General features: G+C 42.2%; 1 protein-coding gene across 2 annotated transcripts in view; it reads left to right on the forward strand.

Moving 5' to 3' along the window:
• Positions 1–21,372, forward strand: part of LOC122811120 (golgin subfamily B member 1-like) — a 2,318,314-nt gene that overhangs the window by 1,778,267 nt on the left and 518,675 nt on the right. For both annotated transcript variants that reach the window (XM_044082720.1, XM_044082719.1), the window contains exon 19: positions 15,396–15,552. In XM_044082720.1, coding sequence (XP_043938655.1) covers positions 15,396–15,552 — 157 coding nt within the window. The remainder of the gene's footprint in view (positions 1–15,395; positions 15,553–21,372) is intronic.

A 21,372-nucleotide genomic window follows, 5' to 3' on the forward strand; every position in this document is an offset into this window, starting at 1 on the left:
TTGAGCAGGTCCAGCACACAAGCTCATGAATGGTTGTTTCACAGAGATGTTTCTGGACATTGTCAGTCAGTGGGGCATTCCTCAGGTAGATCTTTCTGCCTTTACTCTGAACAGATAACTTCATCTGTTCTGTCCCAGATTCCCAAGTCTTCTGGTTTTATAAGTGAATGCCCTGTCTTTTCCTTGGAAGGGGATGTTTCTCTACACTTTTCTTCCCCTCCCCTTTGTCTGTTACTACAAGTCTTGCCCAAGATCAGGCAGGACTCTCCGAAAATCTTGCCGATGATTCCATTTTGCCCAGACAGCATTGATTCCCCCTACTTTCTCATTTGGCTGCGGCACTCACCACAAGTTACCTCAGCTGGTGGATCTTCTCACACAAGACAATGTATCTGTTATCCAGCCTCATATGTCCAGTCGTCCAACTGATGCTGTAGGCGATGGAGTTGTGATCCCTTCCAGGCATCTGTTTTCTAAGGATATTTCAGACTCGGCAGGAGGTCATGGAAGCCACTATCAGGAAATCATATATATCTCATGCCATCAGGATACCCTATCTGTGGTGGGTCCTCTGATTCTGTCTTATTTGTGTGGTCTGCTCCATGTTGGGTTGGCATGTTCTTCAGTTAAAGCTCACCTGTTAGCACTTTCTGCTTGCCTACCCTTGACTCCTCCTCTGGCCTCTAGATTTGAGGTCAAACGATATCTTAAAGGTGTCCTTCATGCTAGACCTCCAGGAAAGCCTATTCTTCCTTCCTTCCTGGGACCTCAGTTTTTTACTTGAAAATTTGACCCAAGCTCCTTTTGAGCCTGCATCTTCAGCTTCCTTACAACATTGCACTTAGGACAACTGTTGTTCTTTTGGCTTTCACTTCAGCCCAAGAGAGTGTCTGAACTGTCTCTCATTGCTATACCTCCCTTCTTGGTTTTCCACAAAGGCAGGGTGTCTGGTCATACTAATCCTCCTTTTATGCTCAAGGTGGTCAGTGAGTTGTCCCTTAATCAGTCTGTACATCTTCCTTTATTTTTTCCTTCTGTGCAGTCTGCCAGTAAGAAGGTTCTTCACTTCTTGGATTTGCTTAGGCAGCTCATATTATTTGGATAAAACTAGTCATTTGCATATCTGAGCAGCTTATTGTTTCCTTTCTTCCAAGGGCTTTGAGTGTAGCTGTTTTTATGTTAACATCTCCTAGATCTTTTACACCATTTTTTTTTAATTATTAATTTCATGAAAAATGACTTTCTTCATCTGTGAAGGCATTTTCTACTAGATATTTATCTCTTCTGGTGCTTTTATCAAGGGTCTGGATACCAGTTCCGTCAGTGAGGGTGTTGCTTGATCCCATTGTTTATACTTTCTTTAAACATTACAAGTTGGATGACATTTCCAGGGCAAGAGCAGGCTTTGCAAAGGCTATCCTGCATGAGTTTGTAGAGGGCTCTTCTGTGCCTTCCTCCTCCTCCTAAGCTTCCTCTTGAGCTCTTGTAATCTATCTCAGGTAAAGAATACTGCATCAGTGATATGGAAGGACATACTACAGTTATGAAAAATATTAACCTAACAGTAGAAGTTCTTCTTTTCACTGTTTTTGTCCTCCTGGCCAAGGGATGCTGCTTCTGTTTCTTATTCCTTTTCCTCCTCCTGGATGCAAATGTTCTAAGGACATTCTGTTCGTTCTACAGGATTTTCAGTTCCAAGTGTGTGCTTCCTTACATCATATTTGTGCTTACACCTTACATGGGGGATGTGAGTGTGATGTATAACGCCTATACGAACTAACAGCTTTGGTATACTGGCCGGACGTTGGGCTGTCCATGGCAGGAGATCTCTTATGTAAGGAATACTGTAATAGTGAAGAGAAGGACATTTATTGTTGTGCTAATTTATATAACTGTACTTTTGCCAATCCAGATGGCTGTCAGACTGCATCTCCTTCATTTATGCTCATCAAAACAAGACTTGAAGCTGTAAACCCAAGGTACACTCCACAAGAGCAGTAGCTACCTCTGCGGCTTTTTTTAGGACTTTGCAGTAATTGACATTTGTGATGCTGCTACTTCGTCCTCTCTGCATATGTTTGTCATTCACTATACATTGGAGTGTTTTTGAAGGGCTAAAGCATCTTTTGGTGCTACTATCCTAAAATGTCTCCTTTCACAAAGCCACTCAGGATATATGCTGGGGATCATACCTATCTGCTGAATCAGATGCACAGAATAAATATGATACAAAAGTTGTGTACTTAGCGTAGTGCTAGATTCTTCTTTCATGTCTGTTTAATATGCCAGCCCTCCCACCTTTCCCCTGCCCTTCTTGTAAGACTTGGACTGTTTGAAACTGTATGGTCTCTGTTTCTCAGGCTCTGCAGAGTAATTTAATTTGGGCATCAGTCAAGATCTGAAGTAACTAGAAGGACAGATGCAGTGTGAGATGGCAAATTCTTAAGGGCCTTGAGGCTGGAATTTTTAATGCTGCCAGATCGGGTACACCAAGTGCTCGAGGACTAATGCATCATATTTGATGGAAATGAATGAAGGGATCAAGCTTTACATAAATACATAACTTTCAATTTCCTTGGATTGACAGTATTACTTTTGGACTGGACTGGCTGTTAGAAGATATTTGTAAGTTGCCTTTTTTGTGCCTTGGTATAGGTTTGAATGTTAAACCAGAGGAATGTTGTTGTTTAGCAGTTTAAGATGTATGTAAGATAAGATGGTGGATACACTTCTGTCATATTGGTTTTCTTTGCACTATTGGCTAACTTTTGTTTAAGAAGGGGTCCTCAAATAGTATTCTTGACTGTGTTGATATTACAGTAATTTGTTGAAGAAAGATGGGAATTTCCCCAGGTTTTGTTAAAAAAAAGCAATTTTGAAAGAATAGTGTATGTTTTAAAACTGCGGTGGTGGTGCTGCGGAAGCGTTGTCGCCTCATAGCAAGACGTTGTCCCGTTCGATTCTCAGCTAGAGCCTCTTCTGTGTGGAGGCATACGTGAATGGGGCATGCCTTCGTTGAAGGTTGTGCGTCAGGGCTGGTAACCTGGTACATAAAAATCCACTACCAATCATTAGCAGACCGGAGTTCCGCTGTGGCGACCCCTAACCGGGAAAAAAACGAAAGACACAAACAAACAAAGTGTGTGTTATTAAATAAAAAGTGGTAGAAACTTCTCCATCTTCTGTTTAAAATAGGAGGCTTCTCCTCAATGTTTGTTTGACTAACTTTATTAATGAACATATTTAAAGACAAGCTGTACTTAGTTTGAGAATGTTTATTATTGTTAGAGTGGATTGGAGCATATTGTTATTGGATGTAGTGGTCCCAGTTTTATTTGCATATTTATTACTTATGCAGGGATTCTTAAAGTAGGGTTTATGTTGCTATATGCATGTACTTGGTTATGCTAAACTTGCAGTTTTGAAAGAACAGTTTGTGTTCCGTAATGGAGAAGCTCATCAATTATCCTTTCAAAAGTGTAAGTTTCACTTAATCGTTGATTTGATTGATTTTATCGATGACCCTGGTTACATATTTCAAGACAATCTACTTTATGATGGTAGATCATAATTTGTGTAGGTATCCCATCAGCACAGTACTTTTTACACTTTATGTATGCAGGGGTCAGTATAAGGGTCAAGCTCATAGATGAATCTGTCGATATATGTTATTTATGATTTTGAAAGAATAGTTTGCAGTGATCATCATACTGATAAATGTTGCAGTATTTTAGCTATATTGGTTAAATCCTGCTAAGGATACAACAGTTGTCCATCTTCCAAAGTTTCATGGCACTTTGTGCACCCAAATCATTAGTGAGCTGAAGCTGAGCTGACTAAAAAGACAGGTTTAGGCTCTAAGCCCTTTTGAGCTTTTATGCTGTTGAATAGAACACTTCTCTGTGGATTTTCAGTTATCGATGGTTGGCTTGTACTGTTCCTTTGCTGGGCAGATTGGTTTCCTTTCGGGGAAAACCTTCCACATAAAACATTTATTGTTGTATTGTATTTGCTGCCTAGGAAATTTATTTTTATGCTAGGAGTTTGTTTTAAGGGACTGTCATGAGACTTAACTGTACTTTTAAGCCGGAGAACACTGCTTTCTTGCCTGTTTAAAGCTGTTTAAAGTTTCACCATTACCCTTGCGAATAATCTGCTTTAAATAATTTAGTTTCTTCCATTTTACAAACCAGAACTCATTCTGTACAGTGTGTGTATGACTCTGTCGATACTTCTTTCAAGATTATGGCCACTGGTACTGTTTTGAGGACATTTGTCTGGCTACATTCTCACCTCCCAGATGTGAAAAATGAGATTTTAAATTCTCCTTTGGATATACATTTAGATTTTCCCCTCTGCCGAGGTTATTAAAGTTGATCAAGGGAATCTGTAAGATTTTTCAGCCCTCCTTTTCCAAACTTTCTAAGGGATTCTCACTAAACACAGGTAAACAGACTTTTAAGAAGAAATGGCAAGGGGTTGCAAAAATAATTTGAGAACCTTCCAAAACCAAGGACAATCCAACAAGTCAATGACTATTTAAGTGATCTTGTCCAGCTATCCAGTAGTCCATTTTCCCTTCCAGAAAGTTTAATAGTTTCAGGCAAACTGGTTCTGAAGATCATTCATCAGTGTTACAGATGGTAGCAGGAGGAAATGCCTCCTTTCCAGGGGCTAAATCCTAAGCCACCAGACCAGACTACTCTGTTTTCCCCATTTATTAAAAACATGCTGTTACTATAAGCTTTGTCATCCCTTTCACTGATATCCAGGGTACTTCTGAAGATTCAGAAGGAATCCCCCAAGATCATTATGGCCCAGGCAACATTGGTACACCCTGCTTTTGGAAAGAGCTAGGGGCAGTTACCATAAACTTCTTCACAGAAAGGATCTAATCTCATAAGATCAGGAGTGTGATACACCCTGAACCAAGGCAACTTCTGCTGACTGCCTGGATGATAGGGTTTTAATTTCCTTTAGGAACCTGTTTACTGCAGACATTCAACAGGTACTAATGGATGCAAGAAAGCCTGCTACTAGAAAATTGTAGATTTGTAAATGGAAAAGGTTTTCTAGTTATTGCTAACAATTTAACCAGCATCCATTCAGAGGTAGTGTTTCTCTGTTTCTACAATATTTTTGAGGTACCGTCGCATGGCCTTTCTTTACTCCTCCATCAAGGTTTATTTATTTGCCATTTGAGCATGTCTGCCCATGGATCCTCTTCTTTCAATGCATTTTCATGTCATAATGTTTCTGAAAGGGATTTTGCTTATGACACCTCTAAGAAAACCAATGGCCCCTCCTTGGGATCTTAATTTTGTGTTAGAGAAGCTAACACATGCTCCATTTGAACCAGCTAATCTGGCTCACTTCAGGTTTTTAACATGGAAAACAGTTTTACTAATTGCTCTGACTTCTGCAAGAAGAGTATCTTAGTTGCAAACTCTTATGGTTAGTAAGCCTATCTCATTTTCCAAAGAGACAGGGTTTCTTTGAGATCTAATCCTCCTTTTATGCCTAAAGCAGTATCTAAGTTTACTTTAAGCTAAACTGTCCAACTTCCAGTTTTCTTTCTTGAATGTAAAAATGAGGGAGAAAGATTACTCCATACCTTGGATATCCACAGACAACACGGATACCATCTTGACAGAATTAAATCTTTTAAATCTTCAATCATTTGTTCATTTCTTGTAAAGATAAGAAGGGACAGCCTTTGTCAAAGTGGACTATTTCCAAGTTGCTGTCAGGCTGTTACTTTTTTATAGTCACCACAACACAACTGTTCCAGGCAGGATCAAGGCCCACTGTACCAGGGCCTTAGCTTTATGTGTGGCTTTTTGGAAAAGATTGTAGTCTGTAAGTTTACCAGGAGGAGGAATTTGGTAGTCTTTACATGTTTTTGGTCATTGCAAGCTTGATTCCTTCTCTTGGTCTAGATCAGGCCTTGCTAAGACCATGACTCCAAGGGCTACTGGACTCTTCCCTGTCTACTTCCCATATGTAGTAAGCTGGGATAATCTACCCATATAGCTAAGGCAACTGCAACAGTGATCAAAGTGATGATCATAGGATAGTTCTCTAAGTAAACTTACCATAATAGATGTTCAGATGATCATTGCTGCAGTAGCTGCTCCTTCCCTCCATTCCTTTTGGAGTTTTTTGGTGTGTTGTTTATGTCAGGGTGTATGCACTTATTTTTTTGTTTGTAGCATTGTCTTCTAAGGGTTCAGTCTCCCTCTGTTTGTTGGCATGAAAGCTCTGAGGAGCTTGACACCCAAACCCGTCTTTTTAGTAAGCTTATTTCTAGCTCACTTACACTTTAGGCATGTGGAGGGTGCCCTGAGGCTTTGGAAGCTGGTTGGTTGCTACATCATTGGCTGGATATGACCGATGTAGCTAAAGCTACTATAGCAGTGATCATTCAAACTACTATGGTTAAGGTAGGTTTACTTAAACACTTATGCTTTGAATAACTGGGAGGTGTGGTCCTGTTAGTGTCCATGTTAAAAAAAAAAAAAAAAAAAACGGTTCCCCTTCATATGATCGTATTTTTCTAAACTCGAAAGTCATAAACTCGAAACTAGACTCTGGAATTTAGAGAAACTCGAAAATATGAAAGGGACAAAAAAAAATTAACACCTTTCAAATGTTTTTTCAGAGGGGGCTTTGCCCCCCCTGCACCCCCCCATGTGGGGGCTGTGCCCCCCACACCTCCCCTACTTAAATATACCTACTCCGAGATCGCACTGTAGTGAAGGAAAGGGAAATCTCCCATTCCGCGCTATACGTGTAAGCACAAAACAGAAGATTTTCCATTCCTCCGCTATAGTGCGGTCACAGAACATTCACATTTAAACTGCTAGGGTATAGGGGGACCTGGCCCCCTGCAATAAGGCAAGTTAACTTTTTATTTTTTTAACCCTAAGGCTCCCATTCACAATTTTGAGTGAATGGAAGTTTGAGATTCTGTCTCGAGATTATGAATTTCGAGCTTCCATCCATTTGATCTTGTGAAGGTGAACCTAAAAAAACAGATATCCTTTGACTTGATTTTTTTCATGGCCATATTTAAAGATAATATTTAGCTCGTGAACTTAAATTTTGGTGATAAGGCATATGAATATATGTATATTATGATACTTTACTGCTGTTACAAAATGTTTGGGTGCATGTACACTCTGGTTTGCAGTTTATTATGCCTGTATGGTTTGAAACTAAGAACGCTATGAACGTTCACTGTTGCGGTAATAACTACTTGGGATTTCCTTCCATGAAAGCCCTTGGCTGGCCTGAATAACAGAGATTTGTTCCCCTCCTGGCTCGGCAGGCACCCTTCTCTCTTATGTTAGGACACTGGGGTATAAGGGTTCTCAGCTTGTGCTATTTTCTGAGTTCTTTCTTGCTATTGGAGCCCAGTACGACGTTTGTCAAGTCCGAAGCAAGAGATAGACCACCTATTAATACCTCATTGTCTGTATTTTTTGTTAGATGTCAGTGGATAAGACTAGTGGTTACTTAGTGTGTGGGGAAACAAATCTGTCACTTGGACTTCCACACACTGTGTGTTTGTTCTGCCTGGATCCAGAGCACAATGTACACAGTTTAAATGAAAAAACATTAAGCATAGGGCAGAGTCGCTTGAAAAAAATTGAGAGAGAGTGAGCATCAGTGCTCATATGTGTTGTAACATCAACCAGTCTTGCTTGGTCAGAGTTTCTTCATAATACGGAGAAGCATTTGAAGACCGCTAGAATGTCAGACAGCCTGTCAGTGTCAGTTAGTCCACCCAGGTGCATTATTGTCGAAGAGTGAGGGTTGCATTCTAGGTCCAATTCAGTAACAGTGTGCTTGGCCAAGACCTCTGATAGCCTTCCAGAGTCCACCATTCTGTCATCCTCCCTCGACATCCACTTGAGCTGAAGGACTTGGGTTGTCTGATGGGTTTGTGGTCACTTTGTTGATACTGGCTTCTGACTCCTGTACCAGACATGCAGATGAGGAGGGCAGAATCACCTACGCTAAAGAGGAATCCTCAACAGATCAGGCACAGGCTGATGACAGCCGATGCCATTCCCAAAAATGGCTCCCACTCTGATAAACATAAGATGGCTGCTTCCAACTTGACCCAGCCTAAGCTTATTCACAAGACCTTGTCATGTTAGCAGAGGATTTTGTGGATTTTATGAAATCCAGACAGCTGAGCTCTCGCAGGATGCCTGCCCTAGGAACTTCTGCAAAAAGAAGAGAGACTTTCCCCCAGGAGTCTTCAGATTCCATTGACTCGTATGAAGATGAATTGGCTTATGTGGACCAGATTTCATCAGAGTCGGATGAAAACATTGCCTCAGCCTCATTACCTGAGGATTTTTCTTTTGGAGAGATCCTCTGCAAGATAAGAAAGTCCTTCATTTGAGAGGCTCAGGGTTGCTCTCAATCTAAGAAGAGTATGAGAATTTCTTAGGCTTCCTGAGCACAATCCTATAGCTATTCCTCCAGTTCTAGATGTTGTGGAAGATGTTGCTCAAGGCACTCCCAGACTCCTGCCCCCATCAAACCTGACCATTTTTACGGAAGATGCTGTTCAAAACACTACCAGACCCCTTCTCTTAAGAAACCTGATCATTTTTGTGGAAGATGTTCAAGACAACTCCCAGGGCCCTGCCACAAAGAAATATGGCCATTTTTACAGTGTCCTGAACTCTCATAATTAGCTTTCTAAGAACCATGTGGTGGATCCTAAGGAAATTTCTTTAGAACAAAAGGGAGCCAAAGATACTGTCTCTAGGAACCCCATGCTTAATAAGAGGGTAGACCTCTGGACAAATTAGTCAAGAAAGTATATATGTCAGATGTTCATCTGGTTTCACTGCTGCAGTCATTACACTTGGGTTATCCTGCCATCAGGCAGTCCCGCAGTCGGGCAGAGTTCCAAAGTCTTGGTCCGGCATCGGTTGCTGTCACTTCCTCCCTGACGTCAGTGCGCCAGGGGTATATAAGATGCAGACTACGCCATTTTCTTCAGTCTTTCTTGCCGCGTGGTGCCCGAAGCAAAAGCAGTTCGTAAGTGCCGGTCGGCAGACTCCTGAGATATCAAATTCGATTTTCAGAACCGAAGTCTTCAATAAAGCTAAGTACCCCGTTGGGGAAACTTTTTCTTGCCTCAGACCGATGTCAGTAAAAGTTAATTGCATTTCTTGGGGGAAGCAAATACCTCATAAGGATTTTCATTCTTACTGTATTCCATGCCTAGGCCCAGATCACAACGTCACTAGTTGTTGGTTTTGTGCTAGATTTAACAAATGCACTATTAAATGTAGGTTTGATTTTGCTGTCCATTACTTTGACCGAAGATTTAATTATATCATGCCGTCGGAACAACCGACGACCAGAATACACAAAAAACGCAAAGACAAGGTTAAGGACAGGCATTCGAGGCCCAAGACTGACGATGAAGCCTCTTCTAGGCCAGTCGCCGGTTCTCGGTGAGGCGCTTTCGCAGCCCCTGACACCCGCTACCTCAGAGCCACAGGCCGCCTCCGACTCCCACGTGGAGATGACTAGGCCTCTGGATACTCAAGGTGTTGGGCCTTCGGAGACTAACCCTTCAGATGGGTCCGGAGCCGCTGAGCAGGCATCGGCTTCTGAGGGTGTTTTCAGACCTTCACAGCTTACCATAAGAACTACAGCCAAGTCTAAAACTCCATTAAAGACAAAGAAGCAAGTACAGCATTCTTCTGGATAGGCCTCCATGCCTAAAAAACAGATGCTCAAAATGGCCGAAGACTTAATTACTCTGATCAGGGGTGCCCATCCTCCTCCTGATAAAAGGTCTAGGCAGGATAAAGACTCTCATTCCTCTGACCAGGTTTCCATATATTCTGATACCTCTTCAGACCAGGGATACTCTTTACCCCCCTATGAGGACTCTGATGCTGAAGAATCAATTCCTTCAGCCTCTCCTCCTGAGGATTATTCTTTTGGGGAAACTTTACATACCATGAGGGAGCATTTCCATTGGGAAGGCCAGGATTATTCAGAATCCAAGAAAAGGCTCAGAGACTTTCTTTTATTGCCTCAGCACAGGCCCCTTGCTATTCCGCCAGTGTTGGATATTGTGGATGATGTGTTCTCTGAATCCAGTTTAAATCCTGATTCTTTACCCCCTGCTCCAGCCAAGCCAGGCAGGTACTACAGAGTCTCTGACTCTCACAAATTTCTTTATAAAAACCCTGTTGCTGACCCAGAAACTATTTCCCAGGGTCCCAAAGGGGTAAAGGCTTCCACGGCTAAAAATCCAGTTCCCTCTGGCAGGGATTCTAGAGCTTTAGACAGATGGTGGAAGAAAGTTTACACTTCTGCAACTTTAACAGTAAGGGCTTTGAATTGCCAGTTTCACATGCTTAAATACCAACAATATTTAATGTCTCAGTTAAAATAGAAAATGACTACAAGTTCAGAACATCCTGACTATAAGGAAATACAGGATTTATTACATGCAGCTGAACAAGTGGGAAAACATACTCTGCAATGTGGTTTTGATTCATTAGAGGCTTCTTGTAGAGCAGCAGTTACAGGATCTGTGATTCGAAGGCATGCTTGGTTAAAAGAACAAAGTTTACCAGATCATGTTAAGGCAAAATTATTGGATGCTCCTTTACAGCAAGTTATTTTATTTGGTGTTAAGGCAGAAGAGGTATTAAAGAAAATGGAGGATAAGGCAAAATTTATGCAAACAGTGAAGGATTTCTTGTAGGTACAGCCACCTCGATTTAGCAGAAATTGGCCTACAAAGAATTGGTCCTTTCCAGTGTCAGACAGGCCACAAAGAGGCAGATACAGACGCCCAAGAGGCAGATCTCAGCCCCAAGGCTCTTACAGACCACAACAGTGGGGTGCTTCAACCCCAAAAGGAGGTGAAGACAAGTCACAACCTTACAGGAAAACAGTCCCAGTGACTTCCCCCTTCGAATGCCAAGCACTTCCCTTTTTCAAGCTCCCTTAGGGGGAAACTAGCCCTTTTTTCTCAAAATTGGCAGACAATCACCCAAGACAAATGGGTTCTGAATATTGTCTCAAGTTTACAGGTTCCACTTTCACACTTTACCAAGTCTAAATTGAATGCCAGACCTGCCACAAAATCAATGGGCAGAGGCACAAAAGCATGGACCTGAGAGCTATTCAAAAAGTGCCACAGCAGGAACAAGGGCAAGCATTTTACTCAGGACTTTTCCTGGTCCCCAGAAAGGACAAAGCCTGGAGACCCATGCTAGACCTTTCTATTCTAAATACTTACCTGGATGTTCTGAAATTCAAAATGTTGACACTACAGCAGCTTCTTCCCATGCTGGGCAAGAAGGCTTGGCTTGTTACTTTGGACCTCAAAGAGGCATACCTGCATGTCCCTATCAGACAAAATTGCAGAAGATACCTCACATTTATCGCTGGTTCAGTGCACTACCAATTCTCTGCACTGCCCTTTGGCTTATCTACTGCGCCCAGAGTCTTCACAAAATGCCTGGCACCAGTAATTGCATTTTGCAGACAAAAAGGAATTCAAATATATCCATACCTGGACGACTGCCTTATTCAAGCAGAGAGCAAGGACATTTCTCTAAAGCATGTGGCATTTGTAAAAAGGTTGCTAATTTGCCTAGGGTACACAGTAAACGAAAATAAGTCAAAACTAGTGCCCTCAGAAGAGATAATATTCCTGGGTGCCAGCTTAAATACAATGGCCCAGATGGCTTATCTCACGCCAGACAAACAAGGACAAACTGACTCAGTATTTTCAATTGATGGCAACGAAGTCCCAACTCCCTGCAAGAAAAATTCTGCAGGCTTTGGGATTCATGGAATCCTGCATACTACTAATTCCATATGCCAGACTGCATATGAGGAAATTACAATGGTACCTAAAAAGTATTTGGACTCAACACTGTCACAGTTTGGAAACAGTAATACCACTAATTCCCTGCCTACAACAGGAGTTTCGATGGTGGGCACAGGCATGTCACCTCAACAAGGGTCAGCCTTTCACTCTACCCACAGCCAGGCAGACTTTAACAGATGCTTCGGATTATGCCTGGGGAGCACACATGGCAGGAAAATGTATTCAGGGCAAGTGGACCACAGACCAAATGCATCTTCACATCAATCAAAAAGAGATGTTGGCTGTACAAAATGCCCTAACAGCTTTCAAGGACCTTCTGCATCCAGGACAATTATTATTAAAGACAGACAACACCACAGTAATGTGGTACATAAGCAAGGGGGCACTCATTCTTACCCCCTATGCAGACAAGCCATGACCTTGTGGAACACAGCTCTAACTTATCAAGTTCATCTGCAAGCACAATTCCTGCCAAGAAAGAAAAATACTCTGGCAGACGACTTAAGCAGAAACATCATGGATCATCACAAGTGGAAATTAAATCCACAAGTCTTCAGCATGACAACACAGAAATGGGGGTGCCCAGACATAGATCTTTTTCCCTCCCCACTGAATTGCCAACTACAAAAATTCTGCACAAGGACTTATCACACATGAGCATGGAAAGTGGATGCTCTCTCGTTCAGCTGGAAAAGACTAAAAGTTTATGCCTTCCCACCACTGCCTCTCCTTTCAAAGGTACTCCTAAAAGCCAGACAAGAAAAAACACAGATGATCCTGATTGCTCCAGACTGGCCACACCAGCACAGGTACCCAATCTTAAAAATCTTAGCACAGGGCCCACCATGGATTTTGCCTCAAATTCCCACACCTTCTGACTCAACAAAACAATCAGATCCTGCACAGTCAGCTCAAAACCTTAAACCTGGCTGCATGGCAGATTCATTAGTCAAACAGACAACACCTGTCTCTAAAGTTGTTATGGATTTCATTTTGGAGGCCAGGAGGCCTAGCACCAGGAAATCTTATTCAGAAAAGTGGAAGAGATTCTGTGCCTGGAACCAGGCTCAAAGCCTTGACCCTCTTGTCCCAAACATTCCTCAGATACTACAATACTTAACTGAGATGCTGGACAAAGGACTATCCTTCTCATCCATTAAGATCCACGCCTCTGCCATTTCGGCTCATTACAACACAGATCCTCCTATTTTCTCTCATCCATTGCTAAAGCAGTACCTCAGAGGGGCTAAAAATATAAGACCGCCCTGCAGAGCACCAACACCTACTTGGGACCTCAATTTTGTTTTGGAAAAACTCACTTTACCTCCTTTTGAGCCAGCCAATTCAGCAGAAGTAAAATATGTATCATGGAAAACTGCTCTGCTTCTGGCAATAACCTCAGCACGAAGAGTCTCAGAGTTACAGGCACTAATGGCAGTGGAGCCTTTCATCATTTTTCACCAAGACAGGGTTTCTTTAAGAACAAACCCTTCTTTTATGCCTAAGGTGGTATCCAGTGTGGCTCTTAACCAATCTATTCACTTGCCAACTTTTTATCCAAATCCCCAGAAAAAGGGGAGAGGCTTCTGCATTCTTTGGACATACACAGGCAGTTACGTTTCTACTTGGACAAAACAAAAGCTTTCAGAAAAACTGAGCAATTGTTTGTAGCATATGCTGCAAGATCACAGGGAAAGGCTATTTCAAAGCAGACCATTTCAAAGTGGATAGAACACTGTATCCGGTTCTGCTACACACAGCATGGGAAACCTGTACCTAGTACATTAAACCACATTCCACCAGGGCAACTGCCACTTCTACTGCCTACCTTAGAGGAGTAGTACCTACCAAAGATATCTCGGAAGCTGCAACTTGGAGTTCAGTGCATACCTTTACCAAGCATTACCACTTGTCTCTTTATTCAAGATCCAGAGCTGGCTTTGCCACTGCAGTGCTGCAGGGCCTCATAGCCACACCAAATCCTCTATAGAACCACCCACCCTGACTCAGCTTTGGGATTCAACCCAAGTGTAATGACTGCAGCAGTACGATGAACATAGTACAGTTTTGTACCTACCATAAATGTAGATGTTCGAGTGTCTTCACTGCTGCAGTCCAGGTTACCCACCCGCCATCTCCTCTTTTTTAGCTGGGACTTATCTATACCTTTCTACACTATACTACCTATGTGGTGTATTTGCTGGTTACTGAAGGTTTTGTTTTTACCTTATTGTATATTTTATTAGCAATATGTATTGCCTACCTTTTGGGGGGCATCTGACATCTGGGGCAAGAAAAACTGAAGAAAATGGCGTCGGCTGCATCTTATATACCCCTGGCGCACTGACGTCAGGGAGGAAGCGACAGCAACTGATGCCGGACCAAGACTTTCGAACTTTGGCCGACTGCGGGACCATCTGATGGCAGGATAACCCGTGTAATGACTGCAGCAGTGAAGACACTCGAACATCTACATTTATGGTAGGTACAAAACTGTACTTTACTGTGGCTGTGAGAGCTTTAAATTACCAATTCCATATGGTTAAATTTTGGAAAGTTTTCCTAAACCAAATGAAGCAGGAAACTGGAAGGGACTGATTTGAAGAGTGGTTGTCGGCCCAGGTCGTGTTCCTAGGTTGCAAAACATTCTTTACATTGTGGCTTTGATGCCTTGTGGAATCAAAGTGTGTTATCGGGAGACATTCTTGGTTAAGAGAGTACTCTCTTCCTGATCATGTTAAGTCAAAATTTCTTGATACTCGACAAGGAATTTGCGTTTGAAACCAAGGGTCAAGATGTATTTCAGGAACTGGAGGATAAGACTTTGTCAGTGCAGGCTGTCAAGGAGTTTCTGCAGGTTCATTCCGTAAGGATCAGTAGGAATTACCCAGCAAAATTTTGGTCCTTTCTTGCCATGCAACCAAGACCAAGTTTTCTTTCTACTACTATGCTGCTGTGCATTTTACCACAGCCACTTACAGTGAACCCCTCTTCTGATATATGTAGAGTGGTGCAGTTTCCTGCTACAGGACAGGGATATTTTTCATAAGCTGACCCCCCCCCCCCCCAAAAAAAAAAAAAGTGAATGTGCATTAACCTAACATCCTTTATTCCAAACCTCCATCTGTCCTAAGGGATAGCTGCTGTAGTTAATTGCTGCAGTTCCTCCTTTTCCCTTCAGAGTACTGCTTCAGTCAGGCTAGGGGAACCTTTCTTTGTGGATAAATTGCCAGGTCAAGCTTCTGATTTCCAGTTTTTGTCTCTTTCGGCAGTCTCTGATACTAAGGCTGTTGTTCAGATCCTGAATCACCTGAAACATACTTTATCATTATCATGCCTCTACATAATTTGGACAGGTAACACTGGCTACCTTTTGAGTCCTTTCTCTCCTTTCAATAATGTCTTCCATTTGTATATTGCTTCTAGGTAGAGAATTAAGTATTGACTTTGTTGTACTTATTGCATATCTGAACTGAAACAACAATTTTGTATTCTTATGTAGAACTGAAAAGAACCTGTTACTGACAGAGGTTCGAACTGCAAAAGAACACCATCTTATGGCCATGTCTGAAAAAGATCATCTGATTTCTGAGCGGCAGAAGTATCGCGCTATAGCAGACAAGGGATTGAGACATGTTAGTGACAGTTATCATATTAAGGTAACAAAGTGCTTTAATTATTCACTGTTATTGCATATGCTTCTTCCAGTAAATGACAGTTATTTAGTGTGCCATATTATTTTACATTTTTATTGTAAAAATACTTGTGAAAAATTATGTAATGCAGCTTAGAATTTTTATTAGAAAGCTTGCATGCCACAGCTTGCCTTTTGAAGTAAGACAAGGGGTGGTCACATTTGTGCCTGATTTCTTTTCCAGATTTAATTTTTTGTTGCATATTCAAATTTGTCATTTGTTGTCCTTCACCTGCATAAAAATAAATTTGCAGTAAACAGGTTCCTATTACGTTATCGAAGTTCTGAAACTTCGAACACCATAAGGTCGAAACCTTATGTTCGAAGTTTCAGAACTTCAATTACGCAAAAAAAAAAAAAAAAAGAAAGAAAAGAAATTAAGTCTTGCAAGCCCCACTGCATCCCCCACACCCCCTGCTCTTTAACTATACCAACTCCGAGATGGCACTACAGTGCGGTAAAGGGAAATCTTTTCTTTCCGCACTGTATTGCAATCTCGGAGTTGGTATATTTAAAGAGTGGGGGTTGTGGGGGGTGCTTACAACAGTTACTTTGTCTGTTGTTTTTCAGTTTTTTTTTTTTTGTTAGAAATTATAAAACTTCGAACATACAAGTTCAATCTTGTAGTGTTCGAAGTTTTATAATTTCGACAACGTAATAGGAACCTCAGTAAACAGTCTGTATATTTTTCCAGTCTGCTGCTGTAGATGCTTTTTCCTCTGTGATGCTGGTGATCCAAGTTCAGTAAGTGATCCAGGATGCTGGAATGTCGGTTTGGGTGGAGGGTAACATTGAGCAGATGGTGTTGCATCTGTGTTATTCTGAGCTGGATAGATGGGGGTGATCTGTGATTATTCAGTGCTGCCTGATGATGATAGTCTTTCCTGTGATGGGTGCACTTGCTGAACACTGGGAAGTTTGGTTATAGGAACATACACACACACACACACACACACACACACACACACACACACACACACACACACACACACGAGTAACCCCCAGTAGTGCCACTGTGTGCAGGTGTCCCTTCCATTGTATGTTATTGATAGTTATGCCTCGTACATCACCAGCTGATTGTCATCTGGCTCCAGTTCTGCTTTCTTCACCCTGAGTCATTACTTGTTTTGTAGAGCCTGTCATATGGTGGCAAATTTACCTGAGGATTGAAGAAGTTTCCTGTAGGGGTTACAGATTAGGAGAAATGGAGTGTAAAACTTGTGTGGAAGATGAAAAAATGTATACATAGCATGGATATAAAAAAAAAAAAAAACTCTGCATAAGTTGTCTAAGCCCAGACCACAGTCCATTGCTGTGAGATTTTTCAGACTCATCTGGCTAAGTGCAGGAAAAACCCTCTCCAGAACATTTCTAATACTGCAACAGATACTTTGAGCACTCTTTTGAACATTTCTTAGGGAACTGTCGTTTAAAAAGAAAAGATACTTCAGGACTTTATATCATCCAAAAAAGTGCATATCTGAAGTGCAGCTTTTTTTTTCTTTGTCAAAGTATTTGGATTCTTTGATACCACTCATTCAGACATTATAGAAACCTGTACTCAAAGAAGTCTTTGCATCTTCTTCTTCTGCCTTTACATTAGATTCCTATTTGAAAAGTAGGGTGTTGACCTTCAGGTCTGCTGTCAGAAGCAAACAGGCATATAAGGTGAGGGAGAAAAAGTCCAGGTTAAAGCCCAAAGGTCCTGTCTGTTGATACAAAATCATTCTATCTTTGGGGATTTTCACTGGTGTCTTTGTTTGGATTCATCAGAATTTAGCAGATGGATAATTCCATACTCTGAAGTGTGTGCCCTTAAAATTGCAGTGTGATGTTGTACTCAGGTTGCATAAATGTACTTATTCTCAGATGCCAGCATTTCTTTTGCACTTCTCACAGTTAACAGTCATTGTCCCAGGGTAACTATTTGAAATGTTGGGACCCATTAGGGTGAGTCCTGAAACAGGAAACAGAATGGCTGATAAACAGAGTTGCATACACTAAGTCCAAGATGGCCATTTCTCAGAATACTTCCTTTTTCTCTAGGGTATGGTGATCTCAGAGTTTGTATATACGGGTTTGGGGAATGTGGGGGTGGGGGCTTTCTACAGAAAAGAAAGTTAAAGGAAAAGAGAAATGTTCGCGATTCACTCTCTTCCTGGGTGTTTGGTCTCTCTCTTTTTTTTTTCTTGTTGGCACACTGCATTTCTAGTACCAACATTTTAATAGGGAGCCTTGTCTTACCAGTTAGTGTTGATTTTCCTTCATCTAATGCATCACAAATCTACTATGTATCCATGTGGCTGTCAGATTACTAGGTAAGACCCACACCGATACTCTCTTTAGTGTTTTGGAGAGGAGGACAGTGTCCGATGTTGGAAATGTCAGGTAACCTATTAGTCAACCTTATGACTGGAACAGTTATGGCGTTTCTGGGCTCCTTGCTTGGAGATTGGCAGCAGGGTAATCCATGCATCCCCAGTCTTAGACCACACCATCACCACAATGATTGAAGATCAAATGGTAAGTCTAGGCATAGTCCTTTTGAAGGTAAATCAGTTTTAGAAATGGCCTTTGGACTCCATTGGTGTTGAGGATCTTGACCACAGTGGACTTGAGCCCATGCTACTCTATATCTCAGCAGAGGAACAGAACTGTTGAAAGCACCTTCACCATTCCCAGTCCTATACATGATCACTTTACAGCCCAAGCTATGCATCCTGATCCTGGAGAAGTGGCCTTTTGAATCACATAGTCATTGACTGATGGTATTCAAAGTTGAAGTTTCCCGTCCTTACGCTCCTCCCCAAGTCCCATAGAGACAAAATTCTTATCATAACTTGCCAGGGTTCACAGCTTGAGGCCTTGATAATCCCAGGTGGTGAAGATGCTTGTTTTTAGCTTGAGGGAATGTTCCCACTGTTAGCCTCTTTTTTGCTTCTGTCAGTCACCAGTATACCACAGAAGGTGGAACATTCCAGTATATTACGCTATCACCAAGCAGTGCCTTTGTGAAAACAGAAGTCTTGAGGCTCAGCTAAAATCTGTATCACTGTAGGTCAATGGCATTTATTTTCACTTTATGAAGAATGGGGTGCTTCCAAATTAGTAATATCATTCTCTTTAGATCTGGCATTGTCTACCAAGTGTTTTTCGTGGACTTTGGTCTGCACAGAAAAGGGCACAGCTAAAGATGAGAAGAGCAGCTGTGTTAATATTTATGTTCTTCTTTTGTTTAGATTGTAGGCTTTGCTGGCTTGCAGTTCCCTCGCATCTGTCAGAAGATGATAGTGCACCAGCCTGTAGATCCCCTCTCTTTTCTCCCAAGTGAAAGTGATTGGATGCCTTAGGTTTTCATTTCTGGCCAGCCAGCTGTTGATCCAGTTTTGTTATCAATTCCAAGTCAACCTTGGTACAGAGAGATACCTTGATTCTCTTCAGTTTGACTATAGTGCCTTATAAACAAACTGTATGTAGTTTTGTCATTGAATAATCAGGATCTGTTGTAAATGTTTTTGATGGCCCAGAACAGCAAGTTATAGTTACGAGTTTATTACAGAAAAGGATCTGCCTTTCATAAAGAATAACCAGTATTCATTTAACGAGTCTCTGTGCTGGAGCTTAGAAACATATTTGCTGTATTACCAAATTGCCGGAGCACAATTTACATTAGAATCATCTGTTCACATTTTTTTTTTTACTTTGGAATCTGATGTTGTCATCTTCATTCCTCCTCCTCACGATAGGATTTCGAATCCGATCCTTGGATCCGGCTTGGCCATATTCTCCAGACTTGGATCGGATTCGCGAGCTCCTCCCTCTTTCCCATTTTCCACTACAGCCACCCAGACACCTCAGATTTTGTTTGCTGCTTCAGTGTCCGGATGCGGTTCTCTGTGCCCTCGAGCTGTGGTTGCTTTAATAACAGTTTTCCTTGCTAGTGTTTTTGTTATCCCTTCATTTCCCTTTCGTTGGCTCTGTAATTGACATCCTCTCTTTTCCTAGTTGGTCTTTCTTGTATGTGTGTTTGTGTGTATGTGAGTGCGTTTCTCTATCGCTACGTCCTTATTCTCTTCTAGACTGTCAAGCCCGTTTTCTTTTGTTCAGCAATTTTAAAGTAGGTAGTTATAGTTGGTTTTAGCTATAGTTATAGTTGGAGTTTGTTATAGCTCATAGTTTTTCTCCTTTGCTGTAGAGTGTCCATTGTTTTTTTTTTTTGTCATGTCTGACAAACCCTCTTTGGGGTTCAAATGTTGCACTTCTTGTAGGCATAAGATCCCCAACCAGGATGCCCACAATGAGTGCATATATTGTTTAGTTTCGGATCACTTAAAAGCTGTTTGTGAGGTGTGTGGTTCTTTTAATCGAGACCGCTCACTGGTAGGCGTAATAAATTAATCTTAGAGGGGTCTTCTTCCATCTTCATCTCCTCAGACCCCTTCTTTGGCTTCAACAACTTCTTCCTCATCTAATGAAGCAAAAAGGAATTCTATCACTGCCTCCCCAAGAGGTCCCCTGGAACTGAAGTCCAAAACGAAGAAAACTTTGGATCTGATCCCCTCATATCCAAAGAAAGTGCCTAACCCAACGGATCCACCAGCATCCTCAGATCTAGGGGAAGTAATAACATTGTTACCTCCTCCTTCGGCTCTGGTGGCAGATCTCATGGCTCTGGATTTGAGAGCACGGAGCAAGTCTCCTACTCATTCCATTAAGTTCAAACACTCCCGACCCCTTCTTGTTTGGCTTTTTCCAGGTCCTCTTGAAGCTGGTCTGTGGCAGACATGAAAAGGATGATGAGAAGATTCCTGAAGTCCCAGATTCAGATGGGGGTGGTGTCAGCTACATCACCTGTCAGATCTGTGAGCTACCGGGCCATGCCATCAAGCCTCCTCCTCCGATCCAGCCCTCTGCTTCAGCATTGCAGGTTGTGGGACTTCCATGTGTGTGTGGTTAGGTGCAGGGGAAGCCTCCTTCCTCAACACAGATGGTAACCCTTGATCTATCCTGTTCCTATCCCCTTGGAGCAGAGCAGATATTGGAAACAAGGTGCCAGCGCTGGGTCCGGAGGAGTGGGATCAGCTCCATTCTTGTTGGAGGCATCTCTTCCCTTAGGCACCTCTGGCCTCAACAGTTCTGGTCCAATTCTCTCAAGAGGTCACTGATCTGGTACGAGTCCTAGCCACCTACCCTTTGTGACTTTGGCTTTTGAGGAGACTGAGAGGGCCTCTCCTGATCCATCGGCCTTTGAGGTAATGGAGAGAGTTTTCTCCAGAGGTAGAGAACCATAACCACGTCCCACAACCCTCCCCTGTACTACCTTCAGCTCTGGGCCTTGAGCCCATTCGTTTTGTCCTGAGTCAACCTATCCTGAGTGGTTTCCATGACTTCCCTGTCCAGGCGGGATTCCCTTCTTTTGATACTTCCCCAGAGTACCCTGCTGAGGAAGTCCCCTCCAAGAAGACATACAAAAGGAGGCACATTGACTCCCCCATGTAGTCATTAAGTGAATACACTGACTTTGTTGAGGGAGAAGGATCCACCTGATCCCCACTTGAGGATGTCTTCTTTAGGAATATTTTGGAAATATTGAAGCAGAAAGGTGGGTAGTCTGCCCAACCTCCTCCTTCCAAGGAGTCAGTGCTCTTGTTGGAATTCAGGACAGGCCCATCTGCATCTTGGGTGATCCCCCGGTGGACGACCTCATTGATTTGGTTTATTGCCGGACATGGAAGGAACCAGACACCATCAAGCCCATTCCCAAGCACCCTGATAGGTTCCTGGT

Source organism: Protopterus annectens, chromosome 9.part0, assembly GCF_019279795.1.
Source record: "Protopterus annectens isolate FY-2018-M chromosome 9.part0, PAN1.0, whole genome shotgun sequence".
NCBI classification, from domain to species: domain Eukaryota; kingdom Metazoa; phylum Chordata; order Ceratodontiformes; family Protopteridae; genus Protopterus; species Protopterus annectens.